General features: G+C 47.0%; 1 protein-coding gene across 1 annotated transcript in view; it reads right to left on the bottom strand.

Annotated features, from left to right (window-relative positions):
- The window catches only part of LOC121286168 (protein piccolo-like), a gene marked incomplete at its 3' end in the record, with an annotated part of 652,194 nt that overhangs the window by 64,248 nt on the left and 564,722 nt on the right, over nt 1–23,224 (bottom strand). The window contains exon 17 of the mRNA XM_041203147.1: nt 13,909–14,117. Within this exon, the coding sequence (XP_041059081.1) occupies nt 13,909–14,117 (209 nt within the window). The remainder of the gene's footprint in view (nt 1–13,908; nt 14,118–23,224) is intronic.

Genomic DNA, 23,224 nt, shown 5'->3' with positions numbered 1-23,224 from the left:
ATGACCGGGACCGGTCCTGTGCTGACGGTGAGGTCAGTGCTGCTCTACCAAGTGAGGATCCAGCAATGCAACGTCCATCAGACAACCATGCTGTGAGTGATGTGTCCTCTTTCACAGGCCACTACCAAATATGAGTTACTCTCTTTGATTTCACAGGCACATCTGCCAACAGCTGAGGGGGTCCACAACCCAGATCTTCGAATCAAGCCCCAAATTCACCTCAGGAGAGGAATCTGCTGAAAGCCTCATTGAAAACCCATCACAGCGCTCACCAACACCCCCCACCAGCGCAGGTGCTATTGTCGCTGCACTAGTAATCCATAGACCCAGGGTAATGCCGTGAGGACCAGGGTTCGAGTTCGCCATGGCAGATGATGGAATTTGAATTCAATAAAAATCTGAAATTAAAAGTCTAATGATGGCCATGAAACCATTGCCAATTGTTGTAAAAACCCATCTGGTTCACTAATGTCCTTCAGGGAAGGAAATCTGCCATCCTTACCTGGTCTGGTCTACATGTGACTCCAGACCCACAGCAATGTGGTTGAATCTGAAATGGCCAAGCCAGACACTCAGTTGTAACAAACCGCTACTAAGTCACAAAAAAGGAATGAAACCAGACGGACCACCCGACATAGACCTAGGAAATGACAACTGCAAACTCAGCCCTGTCAACCCTGCAAAGTCCTCCTTACTCACATCTGAGGGCAAGTGCCAAAATTGGGAGAGCTGTCTCACAGACTAGTCAAGCAACAGCCTGACATAGTCATCCTCATGGAATCATACCATACAGATAATGTCCCAGACTCCACCATCACCATCCCTGGGTATGTCCTGTCCCACTGACAGGACAGACCCAGCAGAGGTGGCAGCACAGTGGTATACAGTCAGGAGGGAGTTGCCCTGGGAGTCCTCAACATTGACTCCAGACCCCATGAAGTCTCATGGCATCAAGTTAAACATGGGCAAGGAAACTTCCTGCTTATTATCACATACCACCCTCCCTCAGCAGATGAATCAGTGCTCCTCCATGTTGAACACAATTTGGAGGAAGCACTGAGGGTGGCAAGGGTGCCGAATGTACTCTGGATGAGGGACTTCAATGTCTATCATCAAGAGTGGCTTGGTAGCACCACTACTGACCGAGCTGGCCGAGTCCTAAATGCCATAGCTGCTGGACTGGGTCTGCGGCAGGTGGTGAGGGAACCAACAAGAGGGAAAAACATTCTTGACCTCATCCTCACCAACTTACCTGCCACAAATGCATTTGTACATGACAGTATCGGTAGGAGTGACCACCACACAGTCGTTGTGGAGATGAAGCCCGCCTTCATATTGAGGATACCCTCCATCATGTTGTGTGGCGCTACCGCCATACAAAATGGGATAGATTTCAAACAGATCTATCATCTCAAGATTTAGCATCCATGAGGCGCTGTGGGCCATCAGCAGCAGAAAAATTGGATTCAAACACATTCTGTAACCTCATGGTCCAGCGTATCCCCCACTCTACCATTACCATCAAGCCAGGGGATCAACCCTGGTTCAATGAAGAGTGCAGGAGGGCATGCCAGGAGCAGCACCAGGCATAGCTAAAAATGAGATGTCAACCTGGTGAAGCTACAACACAGGACTACTTGCATGTCAAACAGCATAAGCAGCAAGTGATAGACAGAACTAAGTGATTCCACAACCAACGGATCAGATCTAAGCTCTGCAGTCCTGCCACATCCAGTCGTGAATGGTGGTGGACAATGAAACAACTCACTGGAGGGGGAGGCTCCACAAATATCCCCGTCCTCAATGATGGAGGAACCCAGCACATCAGTGCACAAGATAAGGCTGAAGCATTTGCAACAATCTTCAGCCAGAAATGCCGAGTGGATGATCCATCTCAACCTCCTCCGGAGGTCCCCAGCATCACAGATGCCAGTCTTTAACCAATTCGATTCACTCCACGTGATATCAAGAAACAGCTGAAAGCACTGGATACTGCAAAGGTTATGGGTCCAGACAATATTCCATTCATAGTATTGAAGACTTGTGCTCCAGAACTTGCCACTCCCCTAGCCAAGCTGTTCCAGTACAGCTGCAACACTGGCACCTACCCGGCTATGTGGAAAATTGCTCAGGTGTGCCCTGTACAGAAAAAGCAGGACAAATCCAACCCAGTCAATTACCGCCCCATCAATCCACTCTCAGTCATCAGTAAAGTAATGGAAGGGGTCATCAACAATGCTATCAAGTAGTACTTGCTTAGCAATAACCTGCTCAGTAATCTAGTTTGGGTTCTGCCAGGGCCACTCAGCTCCTGACCTCCTTACAGCCTTGGTTCAAACATGGGCAAAAGAGCTGAACTCCTGAGGTGAGGGGAGAGTGACTGCCCTTGACATCAAGGCAACATTTAACCGAGTGTGGCATCAAGGAGCCCTAGCAAAACTGGAGACAATGGGGATCGGGGAAAAACTCTCCACTGGTTGGAGTCATATCTAGCACAAAGGAAGATGGTTGTGGTTGTTGGAGGTCAATCATCTGAGCTCCAGGACATCACTGCAGGAGTTCCTCAGGGTAGTGTCCTTGGCCCAACCATCTTCAGCTGCTTCATCAATGACCTTCCTTCCATCATAAGGTCAGAAGTGGGGATATTCGCTGATGATTGCACAATGTTCAGCACCATTCACAACTCCTCAGATACCTGGACAATATCCAGGGTTGGGCTGATAAGTGGCAATTAACATTCGTGACCCACAAGTGTCAGGCAATGACCATCTATCCAACCATCGCCCCTTGATGTTCAATGGCATTACCATCACTGAATCCCTGACTATCAACATCTTGGGGGTTACCATCGACCAGAAACTGATCTGGACTAGCCAGATAAACACTGTGGCTCCAAAACTAGGTCAGAGTCTAGGAATCGTGTGATGAGTAACTCACCTTCCAACTCCCCAAAGCCTGTCCACCATCTACAATGCACAAGTCAGGAGTGTGATGGAATACCCCTCACTTGCCTGGATGAGTGCAGCTCCCACAACACTCAAGAAGCTGAACACTGTCCAGGACAAAGCAGCCCGATTGATTGGCAACACATTCACAAACATTCACTCCCTCTACCACCGACACACTGTAGCAGCAGTGTGTGTACCATCTACAAGATGCACTGCAGGAATTCACCAAGGCTCCTTAGACAGCACCTTCCAAACCCACGACCACTACCATCTAGAAGGACAAGGGCAGCAGATAGATGGGAACACCACCACCTGGAAGTTCTCCTCCAAGTCACTCACCATCCTGACTTGGAAATATATTGCCGTTCCTTCACTGTCGCTGGGTCAAAATCCTAGAACTCCCTTCCTAACAGCACAGGGGCTGCAGCGGTTCAAGAAGGCAGCTCACCACCACCTTCTCAAGGGCAACTAGGGATGGGCAATAAATGCTGGCCCAGCCAGCGAAGCCCACATCCCATGAATGAATAAAAAAAAGAGACACACACCACGGTGGGATCAAGCTTTACAGTAGCCTCTGGGTCACAATCTTGTGAGCACGTCAGACTGTCTGATCCACAGCAGGCGGAAGCAGGGCCTTCCCAGGTTTCCGGCACTCGGAGGACTGCTGGAGGCCAAAAATCTGCTGAGCCTGAGTCGGTTGAGGAGCTTCTGGACTCAGTTATGATTCAGTTGCTGGAGCTGCAAAGGCAAGCTCAGGAACATCAGGAAGGGGTGTCCGCTGCACTCCTCAGGTTGCAAGGCACGATGGCAGAGTCCATCCACCTTCACTCTGAGGTGAGAACGCCAGCATTGCCAATGCACCAAGGCAAACACTGGTAGGACAGCCACCTCCATGGAGACCTTGGTCCAGGACTTCAGTCCTGCACTGCTGTGTGGACTGAACCCCATCGCTGACACCATAATTGGCCTCCAACAGTATCAACGCGAGAGGGTGTGGGGCAGCTCAATCTCACTCCAGCTTCCTCTTCTCCACCAGGAATTAGCCAGGGGCCCTCAGGCACCCATAGGGAGGAAGATCGGCAGGTGAACACTCCAGGGCCATCCACCCAGGTGACTCTGGGAGTGACTGGCCCATCCGAATCCCCTCTTCCTGTGACCCCAGCAAATCCAGCTCCACAGGCAGAGGAGGGTGCCACTGCCACTTAGCAGGACCCCGAAAGCAGGCTCCGGGTCTTGGCCCTCCAAAGATGCCTATTAAGGTCATCACAGACAGAGCGTGACAGTCAGCCATCTCCATTCTGGATGTCAGCGGGGGTGGTTACCAGGAAGTAGTGGCAGGATTAGGAAGGTTAAGAAGATGCAGCTCCACAGCCTGGGTTCAAGTGTTAATCACTTGTACATAATGTTCACTGTTGTAAATAAACTCCCAAGAATGTCTCCCTGCCTATGGCTCCTTGTTATGATGAGCAGTGTTTGTGTCACTCAGATGTGAAACCTTGGTTCCTGCACAAGATAAAGACAGGTGTCTCAGTCCAGGGCCTCTTCCCTGTGCAGTGTGTAACCTTCAGACCAAAGTGATGGTCCAGCCTCACACTCCCTGGACACATTAATGATGCACCTCGATGGTGCTGGTCATTGCTGCCAGAATGTAGTGGGCAAGGGACACAGAGTTCCATCATTCTCTCTGTGTGCTCTCAGCACCTTTCAGATGTGGCTGCTCCCAACATCCCATCAGCATCTGTGTCCGATGACAGTGTGGCCCTGAAGGGTTCAACTCATGAAGGATGTTATAGGATCAGGAGAAGTTAAAGTTTCCCCACTGCATCTCCATGATATGACCCTGATCACAGAGCACAAGCGAGGCACCCTCAGCCAGGCCGGAGTCAGACATTCACATAAACCATATAAGGACCTATGGAGTGTCCCACTGCCCGTCATTATCAACCTCCTGGAATGTCGGGATCATGAGAGGAGCCTTGTCGCAGGGGGTATGTGCACTGCCATCAGCCAGACAGGAGTCAAACATTCACAGATGCAATGTGAGGATCTGTGGTGTCAATATCCCGATGGTTTGCTCCACCAAGTGGCAAATAGCAGCTTGAGCCTTGTTATACCGTCGCTCTGCTGCAGTCTGAGGCCACCACACGGGCAGGATCAGCCTCATCCTCTGTGGGTAGCCCTTGTCTCCCAGGAGCCAACCCTTTCTGGACCCTGGAAGATGTCAGGGATCTGAGACTGACTGAGAATATAAGAATCATGTACACTCCCTGGGAACCACGAGCAGACCTGTAGGATGTGTTTGTGGTGGTTTCACACCAGTTGAACATTCTTGCGATTGATGTCGTTGACTGCTTGTTGCCATGGAGATCTAAGCGCCATGTGAGTGCAGTCGATAGCACCCTGTACCTGCGGGAAACCTGAGACCTGGGCAAATCCCAGCGCTCTTGCTCCTGGTTTTCCTGGTCCCAGGAGAAATGCACAAAGTTGTGCATCCGTGGCCACATGGGTGCATTTGTGAGTGAAGGCTTGTCATATCCCAAAGAGGCTACCTGTGGAGCACTGGAAGGAGTCACTGGCACAGAAACTGAGCGTCATAGTCAATTTCACAGCCACAGGCAGTAGATGCCCTCCATGTCCCTGTGGCACCAAATCCTGCAGCAGGTGGCAGATGTGAACGACCAGTTCCCTGGACATGTGCAGTCTTTGGCGACACTGCTTCTTGCTGATCCGCATGAACGATAAGCACCGTCTGTAGACCCTGGATCTAGTTCGGCGCTGACCAGTGCTGTGGCTCTTCAGTAGCGTGTGCAGGAGCCCCAGCCATCCCTTCTTCCTGAGGGCGCTGCTCCTCACTCTGCTGAGCTGAGCACCTCAGTCACTCTCTTCCCATTCATCTCTGATTCCTGTAAGTCATGAGGCATACAGCTAGGCCACCAGGCTCCATGCTATTGATGTCCTCCTCTTGCAGGATGAAAGAGAGAGATGCATGGGTTAGCTTGGGTGTTCTAAGATCCTCTCTTGATTAAGTCCGAAGGCTTTTTAACACATCCCAGAGAGTGCTGGCCACCACTTGGATGACCAGAGTTTAGTACAATCATTGGCTGTCCGAAACCCGACCCACCTTCACCCCACTCCACCTGACTGATTGGCAGCAGCTTTGCCCATTGGACTGCAGGCTGTGCTCTCAGCTCAGACACAGACATTCTCCTAACCCACACTGCAAGGTTGCACTGTTAGCTTCAACCATGGGGGAGACTGGTCCAAACCGGGATGATGAGATTGCAAGGGGCTGTGAGTGACTCCACCAGCTCCATGGCCAGCGTTAGTGAGGAGATTGTAAAACGTGCCCAGTTGTCCAATTGTTTGGCAATCCAATAAAATGCTCATAGGTTTGCAGTCTGTGCCCGAGGGGTGAGAAGCTCTAGAACACTTGGTGGCCCTTTCATGCCTCTGTGTTGCTTGAGTGGGCAGATAAGCTGGAGGCCCGACTCCGACATGTCAATGTGGCTGCGCCTGAATTGTCTCAGCTGCGGAAGAATGGTCACTTTATACAAGGTTTCCCTAAAGCGTGGCCTCTTCCCTTCCCTCTGCCCCCCCACACACCCACACCCCCACCCACCCACGCCCCCACCTCCCCACGCCCCCCACCCACATCCCCACACCCCCATATCCCCCAACCACGTCCCCAGTTACCATCCAAGTGGTGGCCAGCACTCTCTGGATTGAGTGAAGGGGCCCTCAGACTTAACCAAGAGAGGTTCTCTCTCTTTGATCCCGCAGGAGGAGAACATCAGGATCATGGGGCCTGGTGATTTAGCGGTAAGCCTCATGGATTACAGGGAGCAGAGAAGACGAAGCAGAGAGTGGCAAAGGCACCTGGCTCAGCAAAGGGAGGAGAACATCCCTCAAGGTGAAGGTGCGGCAGTGTCTGCTGTGCACACAGCTGAAGATCCACAGAGAGCCGTCGCTCATAGGAGCTACGCTAGACCCAGGGTCTGTAGATGGTGCATATCACTGAGAACTATTGTCGCCAAAGACTGCACGTGTCTAGGGAACTGGTTGGTCACATACGACACCTGCTGCAGGAATTGCCACCATGGGGACATGGAGGGCATCCACTGCCAGTGGCTGTGAAAGTGACCTCGGTGATCAATTTTTACACCAGTGGCTCCTTCCAGGGCTCCATGGGTGACCTGTGTGGGATCTCACAAGCCTCCACCCACAAGTGTTTCCAGGAGGTCACAGATGCCACCTTTGTAAAGTCACAGGACTTTGTGCATTTCAACTGATCAGGAAAACCAGGAAGCAAGAGCACTGGGAATTGCCCAGATCTCAGGTTTTCCACAGGTACAGGGTGCCATCGACTGTACTAACATGGCGGTTAGATCTCCATGGCAACAAGCAGGCGACTACATCAACCGCAAGGGCTTCCACTCGCTTCCACCGCAAACACATCCTATTGGTCTGCGCGTGATTCCCAGGGAATGTCTGTGACTCCTACATCTTCAGCATGTCCAAGATCCTTGATATCTTCCAGGGTCCACAGAGGCTGCAGGGTATCGGGGATAAAAGTTACCCACAGAGGGTGTTACTGATGAAGCCTGTGCAGCGGCCTGTGTGCAGCAGACTGACACTATAACAAGGACCATGCTGCGACCTGGACTTTGGTGGAGCAAACGACAGGCATTTTGAAAATGAGGTCCCGGTGCCTCGACAGGTCCAGGTGAAACACTGAAATACAGTCCCCAGAGGGTGTCATGCATCATCGTCGCTTGCTGTGTGCTACACAATCTGGCTCTGCAACAGGGAGAGGAGTTAGCTGAGGAGGAGATGGAGAAGCTGCACATATCCTCCAATGAGGGGGACATCGAAGGGGATGATGAAGATGAGTCCTCGAAGGCAAAGATGCTGGTGATGAGGCCATCGCACTGACCAGATGAGGCAGGTTCACTCGGGAGGCCTTGATAACCACAAGATTCACGGAGGATGATGATGAGATGCAGAGAGGACAGTCTCGAAATCTTCACCTTGCATCTGTGAATGGTTGACTCCTGTGTGGCTGATGGCAGCACACATACCCTCAGTGCTCAGGATCACACCATGGAGATGCAGTGGAGGCCCTAGTGGTCACTAGATTCCAGGAAGATGATGATGACCTGCAGTGAGAACACTCCATAGATCTTCACATAGCCTCTGTGAATGTCTGATTCCTGTCTGGCTGAGGGCAGCTCGCTTGTGCTCTGTGATCAGGATCAGATCATGGAGACACAGCCGTGAAACTTTAAATGCACCTGACCCCCTTTGTCAGCCTTCAGCACCCACACCCTTCAGGAGCACAGCGTCACTGATCACAGATACTGAAGAGTTGGGGGCCAGCCCCACCTTAAAGGTGCTGAGAGCACACAGAGAGAATGATGGAACTCTGTATCGCCTGCCCACCACATTTTGACAGCAATGACAAGCACCATCGAGGTGCAGACATCACTAATGTGTCCAGGGAGTGTGAGGTCTGAAGGTTACACACTGCACAGGGAAGAGGCCCTGGACTGAGACATCTGCCTTTATCTTGTGCAGGAACCAAGGTTTCACATCTGAGTGACACGAACACTGCTCATCAGAACAAGGAGCCATAGGCAGGGAGATATTCTTGGGAGTTTATTTACAATAATGAACATTATGTACAAGTGATTAAAATCCATGTCCAGGTTGTGCAATAACATCCTCTTAACCTTCCTAATCTTGCCGCTACATATTGGTAACCAGCCCCACCGACACCCACAGTGGAGGTGGAGGCAGCCTGCTAACTGCCACACCCTGTCTGTGATGACCTTGGCGGGCGTCCTCTGAAGAGCCGGGACCTGGAGGGCCTCGGCCTGCTTTGGGTGTCCTGCTGTGGGCCAGGTGCACCTCCCTCGGCCTGTGGAGCTGGAGCTGCTGCGGTCACAGGAAGAGGGGATTTGGATTGGACGGACATTCCTGGAGTCACCTGGATGGATGGCCCCGGGGTGTTCACCTGCTGATCCTCCCCCCTATGGGTGCCCAGAGCCCCTGGGTGACTCTATGAGGAGAAGGGGAAGCTGCAGTGAGATTGAGCTGCCTCGCACCCCTCTCACATTGACACCGCTGGAGGCCAACTGTGGCATCAGAGATGGAGTTCAGCCCGCGCAGCAGTGCAGGACCAATGTCCTGGACCAAGGTCTCCATGGCAGCCTCCATCCTACCAGTGTTGACTTCAGTGCATTGGCAACGCCAGCGCTATCACTTCTGACAGAAGGTGGACGGACTCCTCCATCATGCCTTGCAATCTGAGGAGTGCAGTGGACATCCCTTCCTGATGTTCCTGTGGTTGCCTTTGCAGCTCCAGCAACTGATTGAGGACCGAGTCCAGAGGCTCAACCTCTGACCCGGACTCAGCAGATTCCTTGTTTCCAGCAATCCTCCAAGTGCCAGCGACCTCAGATATCCCTGCCTCAACCAGCTGTGGGACAGATTGTGTGCTGTGCTCACCAGGCTGTGATCCTGAGACTGCCCTATATCTATGTCCCACTGAGGTGTGTGTCGTTGCGCTGGTAGAGGATGTGGATGAGTGGAGTGATGTGTTTTCAATGGTGCTGTCTTCAGGGTCCTCATTCGAGGTGCTCTTGGCGCTGGAGTCGGGCTCATGGTTGCCCGGGGTGATGTGTCAGATGAGCTAATGAGAGAAAGTGGAGATTATTAGTGCTTGGCAGCCATGTTGGACTCAGAGTAGCGTGGAGAGAGGGATGATGTGGTCAGTGTTGTCATGTGGGCATTTGCTGCTGACCTCACCATTGCCACAGGAATGGTCAATGTTCTCTCCGATCAGCTTCAATGCTCGCCTCTTGAATGGAGTGAGGACCTTGGTGTCTGGCACTCCACCCCCAGTCTGGGACCTCTCCCAGTGATTGTAGGTGATCCTGTCCTGCATAAAGACAGATGGAGAGAGTGTGAGCAAGGCACATGCCAGGCCAAATGAGAAGGATGCCAGGTGTGTATGTGTGATGAGTAGAGCCATAGGCGGGATGAGGAGGCCAGATGGAGATGTGAGGGTGTGTGTGAGAGAGTGAGTGGTGATGTCCCTTGAGCTGGCAGTGAGTGAGATGCCAGTGAATGTGTGATGGGTTTGTGAGTGGGTGAGTTTAGAGTGATGAGGTGGTTACCTTACCCTGGCAGCAGGGATGAGATCATTCATCCGTTTTCTGCACTGGATGGCCAACCTCTTGTGCGGTGAGACTGACAGGCCTCCTGCGGCCAGAGTGGTGGCAGAGGACTTTGCAGCAGCCAGAAGGCATCCCAGGGATCAGGAATTGGGAGGCTGCACTCTTCCTGGCTTTTGGGGCCATGTTTTCACTGGAGCAGTCCTGGGCTGAAGCATTGAGAAGTGTGTGCACGGCTGCAATTTAATTATGGTGCCTGGCGTGAGGAAGCGGCAAGGTGACAACATGGTGGCCTTTAATCAGAGACTGCTCGCCAGCGATCTGGCATATTTCCTGTGACTGTGTAATTTACGAGGCAGGAAGGAGACGATATGCACAAAAACCTGCCATTGCGGCCAACAGTAAAACAATTTTTTTCACACCCGCTAATGCGCTTAGTGCAAATCTGGGGTGATTCCCCCCAAAGAGACAGAGATTAATGTATCTATTTTTTCTGATGATACAAAGCTCGGTGGGAATGTAACTTTGAAGGAGGATACAAAGAAGCTGCAAAGGGATATAGACAGGTTTAGTGAGTGGGAAGCAAGGTGGTAGGTGGAGTATATTTCACACCAAGTGTGAAGTAAGAATAGAAAAACAGAATATCTTTTTAAAGGTGTTAAACTTTTAAATGTTAATGTTCAGAGGTACTTGGGTGTATCCCTATAAGGAACATAGAAAGTTAACATGCTGGTACAGCAAGCAATTAGGAAGGCTAATGGCATGTTGGCCTTTTTAGCAAGGGGATTGGGGTATAAGAATGGCAAAGTTTTGGAGCAATTGTACGGGGTTTTGGTAAGACCACACCTGGAATAATGTGTGCAGTTTTGGTCTCCATATTTAAGGAAGGATATACTTGTTAGGTACAGCAGGGGTTCACTAGATTGGATCCTGAGATAACAGAGTTGTCCTAAGGACTGAGATGAGGAGAAACCTCTTCACTCAGAGGGTGGTGAGCCTGCAGAATTCTCTACCACAGAGAATGTGTGGAGGCCAAGTCACTGAATATATTTAAGAAGGGAATAGATAGATTTCTGGACTCTAAGGTGTCATGTGGTATGGGGAGAGAGCGGGAGTATGGTGTTTGAAAAAGAGGATCAACCATGATCATACTGAATGGTGAAGCAGGCTCGAAATGACCTTCTCCTGCTTCTATGTTTCTATATCTCTCTGTTTCTAAGATGAGAGGCTGAGTAAATTGGGCTGATACTCTCTGGAGTTCAGAAAAATGAGAGGTGATTATATTGCAATGTACAAGATTCTGAAGGGGTTTGACAGATAGATTCTGAGAGAGTGATTCCCCTGCCTGGGGAATCTAGAACACGGGGGCACAGTCTCAGGATAAGGGGCCAAAATTTCGGGCTGAGATGAGGAGAAATTTCTTCATTCAAGGGGTTGTGAATCTTTGGAATTGTCTATTCCAGGTGGTTGTGCATGTTCCATTGTTCTGTGTATTGAAGGCTGAGATAGATAGTGTTTTGGTCTCCCAGCAAATAGAGAAAGGGGAGTTGAGGCAGAAGATCAGCCATGATTGTACTGAGTGGCAGAGCAGGTTCAAGGGCCATATGGTCTACTCCTGTTCCTATTTCTTATGTTCTTATATCAATAGATTCCCCATGCATGCATAATAAGAGTGGGAGGCATGCGATTGATTGTGGTCAGTGACAGGAAATCCAATGAGGGAAAGCCAGCTACTCTTAACATGGAGGTTCTTCTATTAAATTGAAAGCCCACTTCACTCTGACAAAATAGCCATGAGGAAGCACAGAAGAAAAGCTCGAGGGATACTGAAGCATGAAAAGCAGAACTAATTTGCTCCAGCAAAGGGATAACATGGACATGGTGGGCTCAATGGACTACTTTCATGCTGTAACCATTCCATGGTTCAAAGCAACAAATGGCCAATTTTAACTCATGTTACTGAGTACAATAAACAAAGTTTTAAAAAAAATGAAAGATCATTGATTCAAAAGGAATGAAAGGAATATAGCATTGGTACCAAGATAGGCCTCTCGAATATGACAATGTCAATAGGGCTGATACACAAAACATGGACCGATTATGACTTGTTCATGAATCAAATGGTTTGGTGGGTGGGATTAACTGTTTTTGACTCAACAATTTTATGCATATTTTTCAATCCATAGGGTATCTTAATTTTGGCCGTCATTTAAGCTTAATTAATTAAGGAGAGCCAGCATGGATTTGTTCTGGGAAAATCTTGTTTAACACACTTGCTTGAGATTTTTCATGAGGTACAAGAGAAAGTTGATGAGGGTAACAACCTGGATGTGGTGCATATGGACTTCCAAAATGCGTTTGACAAAGTGCCACACAACAGACTTGTGAGAAATGTTAGAGTTTATGGATAAAAAGGACAGTAGCAACATGAATACAAAATTGGCTGAGTGACAAGAAACAGAGATAGTGGCTAATGGATGTTTTTCGGGCCGGAGTAAGGTTTATTGTGGGGTTCCCCCGAGGTCTGTGTTAGAACCCTTGTTCTTCATGATCTATATTAATGAAATATACCTTGGTGTACAGGGCATAATTTCAAAATCTGCAGATGACACAAAAGTTGAAAGTATTGTGAACTGTGAGGAGGATAATGTAGAACATCAAAAAGGCATGGACAGATTGAAGGAATGAGAGGAGAAATGGCAGATGAAATTTATTACAGAGAAGTGTAAAGTAATTTATTTTGCTGGGAAGAACAAGGAGAGACCATGTAAAAGAAAGGATACAATTCTAAAGGGAATGCAGGAGCAATGAACCTGGGTGTACATGTGCACAATTGAAGGTGGAAAGACAAGTTGAGAGCACAGTTGATAAAGCATGAAGTATCCTGGGCTTTATTCATAGAGGCATGGAGTACACAAGTAAGGAAGTTATGTTAAAGCTGCATAAAATGCTTGTTTTGCCTTAACTAGAATTTTGCATCTAGTTCTGGGTACCACACTTTAGGAAAGATAAAAAGACATTAAAGAGTGTGTAGAAAAGATTCATGAGAATGTTTCCAGGGATGAAGAACTCCGCTTATATAGAAAGATTGGAGAAGTTGGGGCTGTTTTCCTTGGAGAAGAGAAGGTTGAGAGGAGATTTGATAGAGGTATTCAAAATCATGACGGGTCTGGACAGAGTAGATAGGGACAAAATGTTCCAATTGGTGAAAGGATTGAGAACTAGAGGACATAGATTTAAGGCAATTGGCAAAAGAAGCAAGAGTGACATGAAGAAAACTTTTTATGCACTGAATGGACAGGATCTGGAATGAACAGCCTGAGAGGGGCCGGGTTCAATTGAGGCTTTCAAAAGGCAATTGGAATGTTGTCTGAAAAGGCAAAATGAACAAGGCTATGGGGAAGGGTGGGGAGTGGCACTAGATGAACTGCTCCTGCAGACAGCCATCATAGACATGGCGGGCCAAATGATCCCCTTCTGTGCTGTAACCATTCTGTGATTCTATGGTTCTCATCTCCGCTGCTAGAGTTCTTAGTTCTTTAATGCCTTATTCATAAACTGGCTGAGGCTATGAACCTTTTGTTGAAACAAAATATATTACTTTAATTAATTGCTAGATTTTTTCAATTTAGCAAACTTTCTTTTGTAAATGTAAAACTTATAAACCATATTTTATTGAATTCAATCAGTCCAGTGGTAATTCTATAAACTGATGTTTGATGTTTCATTGACAAATTGATTTCAGTATTAGTAAGCAAGCTAATGGTTTTATGGTATCTGCTCACCTTGCTGCTGTGTCGCTTTTTACTAACTGCAGGTGAACCAGGTTGCCCAGGGCTGGGGGCAGCACTAGAGGTGGCTGATGTGGTTCCTGAATGGCTGTGGACTCCTTTCTCTGTGGCTGAGGTCACCACAGAAGGTGCCTGTTGGGATACTTTCTGCAGTTCCTCAGCCAGCTGTTTTGGGTCAACTCCTGGCGACCTTTGCTTTTCTCCTGGTGAAAAAAAAAATCACATGTTTAAGAAAAAGTACAGCAATAAATCACACATAAAATGATCCTGCTGCAGCCTCAGTTAGTGACAGAAAACACCAATATAACAATTCCATAATGTTTCTTTGGCTGAAGCAATCAATGGTGTATGGAGTGAAAATAATATTTATCGAGGATAGGCTCTGCACATCAAGCAGCAGTTCCTAATGATCTCAAACTATCCATAGATCTAAATGTATACTGATGCCACTATTATCCAAGGCCTTAGATAAATCATCCAACACTTTGAGTAAAGTGCTAATAAACAACTAAAAACACATATCTTAGCACAGATAAAGTGAGAGAAATATTGAGCAATGTTTTTCTACTCCACTGTTTGTCTTTGAAGCTAAAGCCCAGCTTTCGATGGAAGTTTAATTGATCCAATGAATGCCACATCTTGGGCCATCATTTCAGAAAATAGCCTTAAGATCAGAGGCAAAAACGTGCTGTCAGAGCAGGTGTTTTTGTGGAACACTGATCAGTTCCAATAGGTAATAAGAAAGTATTTACCCGAGTGAATGATACTAACTTTCTGTATGAACTCATGGACCTCGATTGGTACAGGGAGATGGGAAGAATTCGGGGACAACTGTCAGTGGATGGAATCCTGGAAATATGTGAAAGGTCTCACGGAATTTAACAGCAGAATTTTGTTATAATTTTTGTTCACACTTTCCTGCCAGCGGTCACTGCTCGGTGAGAAAGCTGGAACAAAGTCACAGCCAGGAGCAGAGAGGAGAGAGGATGAGAATATGTGCTGATTTGCAGAGGGTGGTATTGTCATATGCCTTTAAGGAATTGCAGCATGACATCACTAGAAAGGAAGTGTGCCATGTGATCCAATATAGTTTCACTTTTGATTTTCAACAGAGCACACACACACAGCTCTGCAGCTTTTATGTCTCAAGCTTTATGCCTTGGTATAAATGTTCCCATGTGCCTTATATCAATAAATTAACCCACAATGCGTTTGCAAAATCCCTTATGAGTGATTGGTGCCTTTCTATCATTATAAAAACACAATATTGTGCGCAGTAATGCTTCCTTCTAAGCAACATGGTGTTCAGCCAAGCAGCAAGATTAGGTACAGGTATAACATGGTGAACAGTCTTAGATGGTGCTACATGGCATGAGATGTTCCTCGATACTCTGGTCAGGCCACAACGACCTTGCAGCATCAGAGAGTGTTGAAATCACAGTGTGGTGACTGCACAGAAAAGTTTTGAAGGCACAATGCAAGGACAGTGCTCAAATAAAGAGCTGATAAGCAGAAGGATCCCTCGTGGTGAGATTGCAGCACCTAGCCTGTCAGTTCTGTGAGTGGAAAGCGTGTCGAGAGGATCAGCACCGGGTTAGCTCAGTCAGGAAAGGTGAGTGACCAGGGTGTGGGCCAGATTGATAGCAAGCGAGGAAAAGCCCAATAAAAAAAATAAAGTAAACCAAAACAAGATTGTTACAAAAGTCGGGGTGGGGAAGTTTCAATTACAATGGGTGGAACATCGGAAAAGTATGCAAAAGCAGCTCAGCGACACTCATCCCAGGTACTACAGGAGAAGGAAGGTCAAAGGGATATTGTCAGAATTTCCACAAAATTCACCAGTTTAAATTGGGTTGCAGCTGTCCTCCTATCAGGATTTAAAATGTTTAAACAGCTTACAGAGTTGTGGTTTCTTGATTCGGGTGTGTTTGAGGCAGACAAGCAAGCTATAAAAATTCTCCTAGCAATTGGGGATGAAGGTCTATACAGGCTATACATGTCAGGATTAACAGCAGAAGAGCCAAAGGATTGCCAAAAGATATGGACTACATTGGAAGACCAGTTCAGAATCAGGTTAAACTTCTATATTCAGCAACAAGAGTTCATGTCATTTTGACAACAGCCTATAGAATCTATAGACCACTTTGTCAGCAGATACAGCGAAAAGGGTATGTACAGTCATTTTCAGATGCAGAGCTAGCAGACAGAATTGTTGAGTTGGTGATCACATCCACTCCCATTGAAACATTCCAGCAAGATCTGCTGGGCAAACCCAAAATGTATAACATTAGAGAGCTACTCAGGATGGGGATAAGTGTGAGGTGACCCTCACAGGTCAACAAGGCTTACAGATCCTAAGGACAACCCCAATTGTTGACGCACTCACTCAAACACCCAAGCCTAGCAAGACATGTGGAAGGTGTGGCCTTCTGCATGCACCAAGGAAATGCCCAGCTTTCCAGCAATTCTGTAAAGCCTGTGACAGAAAGGGCCATTGGCAGCAGCAGGTGCAGTAGAGCAAAGGCTGATGCAGCTACAAGGAACCTTACACTGATCCAAACAAACCATACACAATAGGTACCTATAAGCAATAAGAATAACCATCTGCTATCCTGTGTCACTACCTCTACTGGGTCTGTCCTGGGACAGGACATACCCAAGGATGGTGATGGTGGTGTCTGGGACATTATTTGTAAGATATGATTCCGTGAGGATGACTACGTCAGGCTGTTGCTTGACTAGTCTGTGAGACAGCTCTCCAGATAGTAGTAAGGAGGACTTTGTCAATAGGGCTGAGTTTGCCTTTGTAGTTTCCGGTGCCTGGGTCAATGCTGGGTGGTCCGTCCAGTTTCATTCCTTCTTACTGGCTTTTCAGTGACTTGACACAACTGAGTGGCTTGCTGGGCCATTTCAGAGGACATTTAAGAGTCAACCACATTGCTGTGTGTCTGGAGTCACATGTAGGCCAAACCAGGTAAGGACGGCAGATTTCCTTCCCTAAAGGACATTAATGAACCAGATGGGCTTTTATGACGATTGACAATAGTTTCATGGTCATCGTTAGACTTATAATTCCTGATTTTTATTGAATTCAAATTTCACCATCTACCATTGCGGGATTCGAACCTTGGTCTGCAGAGCATTATACTGGGTCACTGGACTGCTTGTCCAGCAACAATACCACTTTGCCACCGCCTCTCCAAAGTGAGCTGTAGCATTACACTTGCAGGAGAATGCAAGTCCCTCAATTGATCTGGTATATTTTCAGCAACTCAAATGCCGGTAAAAAATTCCACATTACAGAAAGTGTAGAAAACCATTATCAACATATGGCCTGATTCAATTCAACATATCCATGAGCACATGAGACTATTTGGCCTTATCAGGATGAATGAGGCATCTCCTGGGGAGTCATTTTTAAAGGCAGGCAGGTCATCATACCAGAATTTCTGCAACCTGATATTCTTCAAAAACTTCATGGGTCTGATGAGAAGACTCACAAGAGAGACAGTCTACTGGCCGGGTATGAACAATGTCATTGAAGCCGTTGTCAAGAAGTGTGAGGCACATCAGGAGCATTTCCCAAGCCAGCACAAATAACCATTGATTGCACATGACCCATCCTTGGTCCAAAATCGCATCCAACCTCTTTTATGTCCAGGGCACCGACTTCATTGTCACCTTCGACTACTTTACCAAGTGACCCATCATTCGACAATTGCACAATATGTCAAACACAACTGCTGCACACACTCTAAATAATATTTTCAGTTTACTTATGTGCCTGGAGAGATTATTACAGATAATAGTTTGCAATTTATTGATAGGCTGTTTCAGGATATGTGTGAATGGTGGAATATTGGTCACACTACTTCTTCTCCTTGTGACCCTAGATGTAACAGGCTAGCTGGATGAATGACTCGCATGGTAAAATCCTTAATTCTCAAATGTAGACAAACCAATCAAGATCTACATGTTGCAATGTTATATCTGAGAGCGACACCTTTAGGTGCAACTATTCCATTACCAGCAGAGCTCATGTTTGGCAGATCAGTGCATACCAATTCACCTGCTCTTATCCATTCTACTCTCTCTACTAGAGGGCAACTTTTACAACTGCAAGAGAAGATGACCAACATACATGATAAAAATGCAGATATAGAGTTGCCAGATTCACTGTTGGGACAAGTTCGCATCCAGGTTTCCACAGGGTGTCAACCAACCAAGGTGACAAGGATTTTTTCGGAACCAGCGTCCATTAAAGTCATTGCACACGAAGGCACAATGGTGAGGCATTATCAAGGACAAATCAGATCCACTTCCAGTTCCTCAACCACCATCAAGCACAAGATCCCAAATGCAATCAGGAACAACATCCAAGAATGACAATCCCACAGATCACTGTGAGCAATTAAAGACATGTCCAGACATGGAGGAACAACACCTCATCTTCCGACTAGGGACTTTACAGCCTTCCGGACTGAATATTGAATTCAACAACTTTAGGTCGTGAGCTACCTCCCCCATCCCCACCCCCTTTCTGTTTCCCCCTTCCTTTTTTTTCCAATAAATTATAAAGATTTTCCTTTTCCCACCTATTTCCATTATTAAAAAAAACCCCACTAGAGCTATACCTTGAGTGCCCTACCATCCATTCTTAATTAGCACATTCGTTTAGATAATATCACCAACTTTAACTTTAACACCTATGTGTTCTATTGTACTATTGTCGTTGACATCTTTTGATGATCTGCTTCTATCACTGCTTGTTTGTCCCTACAACCACACCGCCCCCCCCCCACCTCTCTGTCTCTCTATCTCTCCGCCCCCCACACACACACCTTAAACCAGCTTATATTTCAGCTCTTTCCTGGACTCGAACTCAAGTTCTGTCGAAGGGTCATGAGGACTCGAAACGTCAACTCTGTTCTTCTCCGCCGATGCTGCCAGACCTGCTGAGTTTTTCCAGGTAATTCTGTTTTTGTTTTGGATTTCCAGCATCCGCAGTTTTTTTGTTTTTATCCAGACATAGTTACTGTTACAAGATCTGGGTATACCAGCCAATTACCTCTACACTTCAGCAACTCATAGTTCTATACACTTACATAATGGTAACTAAGCGGGAACATGTATTGTAAATAGTTATACTTCTTTGGAAGAGGGGGAAATGGCTTTAAAAAGAAAGGGTGATCCTGAAGGTACCTTTAAGGGATAGGAAGAGGACATCACTAGACAGGAAGTGTGTGATCTAGATTTCGTTTCACTTTTGCTATTCAGCAAAGTACACATGGACAGCACTGCTGCTGATGTCTTCAAGCTTTATGTCTCTGTATAAACGTTCCCATGTGCCTAGTCTCAAATAAATAAACCCACATGTTTGCACAATCCCTTATGAGTGATTGGTACCTTTATATCATATAAAAACATGACAGGTGAGGGAAAAGAGTGTGAGGTTCTGAAGTTCTGGCTGCAGTGGGTTTGGAGTGTTGCTGAGGTTTTTAAGGAATTTGGAGGCCATGAACCAGGAGCATTATTTATGTGTTGATTTCCAGGCCTTCAGAGCTGGGGAGCCTCGGGGAGAAACTCCTGCTCCTTCTGGTCCACAGGCAGTGCTGCAAAGGCACTTAACTCATGGATTCAGCACCGCTTGCTTCCTTTCAGCAAGGAATTTCCTGAAATCTGGAAAATCTTGTTGACTGTGTTTAAACATATCACTGTTAAAACGAAGGCATGGAGACTCAGTAAAATATTTAAATGATCAACACTCTCTCTGAAAATCAATTGGCTCCCAACCCTTTGTCCTGTCTCTGTTAAAACTGAAAGTGCAAGGTATGATCTTTTCCTGTTTCAGATCTATAGCTTTTTAACATCCTACCTAACCAAACTCCCCTATTTTGGAGTTAAAATTACTGATGTCCAAAGTAATTAGTTGTTTGCCTTTACCTGTAACCTTATGACCTGGCATAACTCCCACTCTACCATTACCATCGAACCAGGGGATCAACCCTGGTTCAATGAAGCATGCAGGAGGGTATGCCAGGAGCAGCACCAGGCACACCTAAAAATGAGGTGTCAACCTGGTGAAGCTACAACACAGGACAACTTGTGTGCCAAACTGTGGAAGCAATATGTGATAGACAGAGCTCAGTGATTCTACAATCAATGGATCAGATCTAAGCTCTGTGTTTAAACATATCACTATTAAAATGAAGGCATGAAGGCTGAAGCATTTGCCCCATCTTCAGTCTGTAGTGCCATTGGATGATTCACCTCGACCTCTTCCTGAGGTGTCCAGCATCACCGATGTCAGTCATCAGCCAATTCAAAGCCATATCACTTCAATTGATATGAAGAAATGGCTGAAGGCACTGGACACTGCAAAGGCTATGGACCCTGACAATATTCCGGCAGTGTTACAGAAGGCTTGTGCTCCAGAACTAGCTGTGTCGCTTGCCAAGCTGTTCCAGTAAAGCTACAATGTGGAAAATTGCCCAGGTATATCCTGTCCACAAAAAGCAGGACAAATCCAACCCAGCCAATGACTGCCCTAACAGTCTACATTGATCATCAGTAAAGTGATGGAAGGTATCGTTGAGAGTGCTATCAGGTGGAACTTACTCAGCAATAACCTGCTTACTGACACTCAGTTTGGGTTCTACCAGGTCCACATGACTCATGATCTCATTACAACCTTGGTCCAAGGATGGACAAAAGCTGAACTTGAAGTGAGGTGGGAGTGACTGCCCTTGAGACCAAGATCGCATTTGACCGAGTGTGGCATCAAGGAGCCCTAGCAAAACTGGAGTCAGTGGGAAACAGGGGGTAAACTCTCTGCTGGTTGGAGTCATGCTGAGCACAAAGGGGTGGGGGATGGAGTGGGGGGGGTGGGAGGGGGGGCGGGGAGGGGGCGCAGTGGGTGCGCGGAGGGGGCGGGGGGCAGGGGGGGCAGAGGGGGTGGTGGGGGGGGCGGGTGGGGTGGGAGGCGGGGTGGGAGGCAGGGGGCGGGGGTGCGGGGGGGTGTGGGGGGTGGGGGCGCGGTGGGGGGGGGTGGTGTAGTCCGCACTGAGGAGATCTGTGATAATTACAGGAGGAGCAATAATAAAGCTGCAGAACAGGAAAATAATTGAAGTTCAACACAAATAAATGTGAGATAGTCGACTTTTTGTTGGAAAGGGAAGTCACTTACTGCTTGGAAGGTACGAATTTAGGTGGGGCAGAGGAACAAAGGGATCTTGGAGACAAATACAACAATTACTAAAAGCTATGTCACAGGTTAGCAGGAAGAAGCAAAGATTTACGAAATGATTCCAGAAATATATGGGTATTCACATCGGGAAAGGATTGACAGGCTATGTCTCTCCTCCCTTGAAAAAAGAAAGCTAAGGGGTGACCTAATAGAGGTCTTTAGCATTCTGAAAGGTTTTAATAGAGTAGATACAGAGAGAATGTTTCCTCTTGTGGGAGAGAGCAGGACTATCACGGAATCACAGAATCCTTACAGTGCAGAAGGAGGCCATTCAGCCCATCGAGTCGGCACTGGCCTTCTGAAAGAGCATTCTACCTAGTCCACTGTCTTAACCCTGTAACCTCTTTTCAGGTAGCAATCCAATTCCTTTTGAACACCTCGATCGAAGCTGCCTCCACCATCCTTTCAGGAATTTTGTTCTACGTTCCAACTGCCCTTTAGGTGAAAATCTTTTCCTTCACATCACATTTACTCTTTTTGTCCATTATTCTGAATCTGTGTCCTCTTATTCTTAATGTTTTCTTGGGTGGGAATGTACAAAGCGTGGGAGTGTTGTAAACTGCAAGGAGGGCAGTGTGGAACTTCAAAAGGACATAGACAAGTTGGTGGAGTGGACAGATAGGTGGCAGATGGAGTTCAATGGGGAGAAATGTGAGGTGATGCATTTTGGTAGGAAGAACATGGACAGACAACATAAAATAAGGAGTGAAATTTTGAAGGGGGTGCAGGAGCAGAAAGACCTGGGTGTATATGTGCCTAGATCATTGAAGGTGGCAGGACAGGTGGGGACAGCAGTTAATAAAGCATTTGGTATTCTGGGCTTCATTAATAGGGGCATAAAGTACAAGAGCAAGCAGGTTATACTGAATTTATATAAGACACTCATTAGACCTCAGCTGGAGTATTGTGTACAGTTCTGGGCACCACATTATAGGAAGGATGTGAACACATCAGAGAGAATGCAGAAGAGGTTTAGAAGAATGGTTCCAGGGATGAGAGACTTCAGTTACGAAGATAGATTAGAGAGATTGGGACTGTTCTCCTTGGAGAGAAGAAGGCTTAGAGGAGATTTGCTGGAGATATCTAAAACCATGATGGGGCTGGACAGGGTAGATAGGGAGAAGCTGTTCCGGCTCGTAAAAGGATCGAGAACAAAGGCGATTTGCAAAAGAAGCAAATGTGATGTGAGAAAAACTTTTTCACACAACGAGTGGTTCAAGTCTGGAATGCACGGCCTGGAAGTGTGGCGGAGGCAGGTTCAATCGAGGCATTCAAGAGGGCATTAGATGATTATTTGAATAGAAACAATGTGCAGGGGTATGGGGAAAAAGCAGGGAACTGGCACTTGGTCATAAAGCTCATTTGGAGAGACAGTGCAGACACAATGGGCCAAATGGCCTCCTTCTGCGCCATTAAAATTCTGTGATTCTGAGTCTGATGATGACCACGAAACCATTGCTGATTGTTATAGAAACCCACCTGGTTCACTATTGTCCTTTAGAGAAGGAAATCTGCCATCCTTACCTGGTCTGGCCTACATGTGACTCCACAACAATGTGGTTGACTCTTAAATGCCCTGTGAACAAGGGCAATTAGGGATGGGCAATAAACGCTGACCCAGCCAGCGAAGCCCACATCCCATGAATGAATAAAAAAAATTGTTCAGTCACCATTTTTGTCGCCAACATTTGATTCCAACTCACTTGACTCAGATGCATTCTCATCCTCATCGTAGTTGACTTTCCCCCAATTAATTATCCTTGCTCTGGATTGTTCCTTGTCCTTCTCCATGGCCAACCTCAACCTTATGGTACAATGGTCACTGTTCACTAAATACTCTCCCACTGAAATTTGATCCACTTGGGCCAACTCATTCCCCAGAACCAGGTCCATCAGTGCCTGACCTCTCATTGGACCAGAAACATACTGCTACAGAAAAAAGTCTTGAACACACACCAGGAACTCTCGCTCCTCTTGTCCCTTTGTACTATTCCTATCCCAGTTTATATTTGGATAATTGAAATCTCCCTATTATGATTACTCTATAATTTTTGCACCTCTGTA

The sequence above is a fragment of the Carcharodon carcharias genome, chromosome 13, assembly GCF_017639515.1.
Source record: "Carcharodon carcharias isolate sCarCar2 chromosome 13, sCarCar2.pri, whole genome shotgun sequence".
Taxonomy (NCBI): domain Eukaryota; kingdom Metazoa; phylum Chordata; class Chondrichthyes; order Lamniformes; family Lamnidae; genus Carcharodon; species Carcharodon carcharias.
Note: the sequence above shows the minus strand (reverse complement) of the source record. Positions and strands in the feature narration are given on the sequence as shown.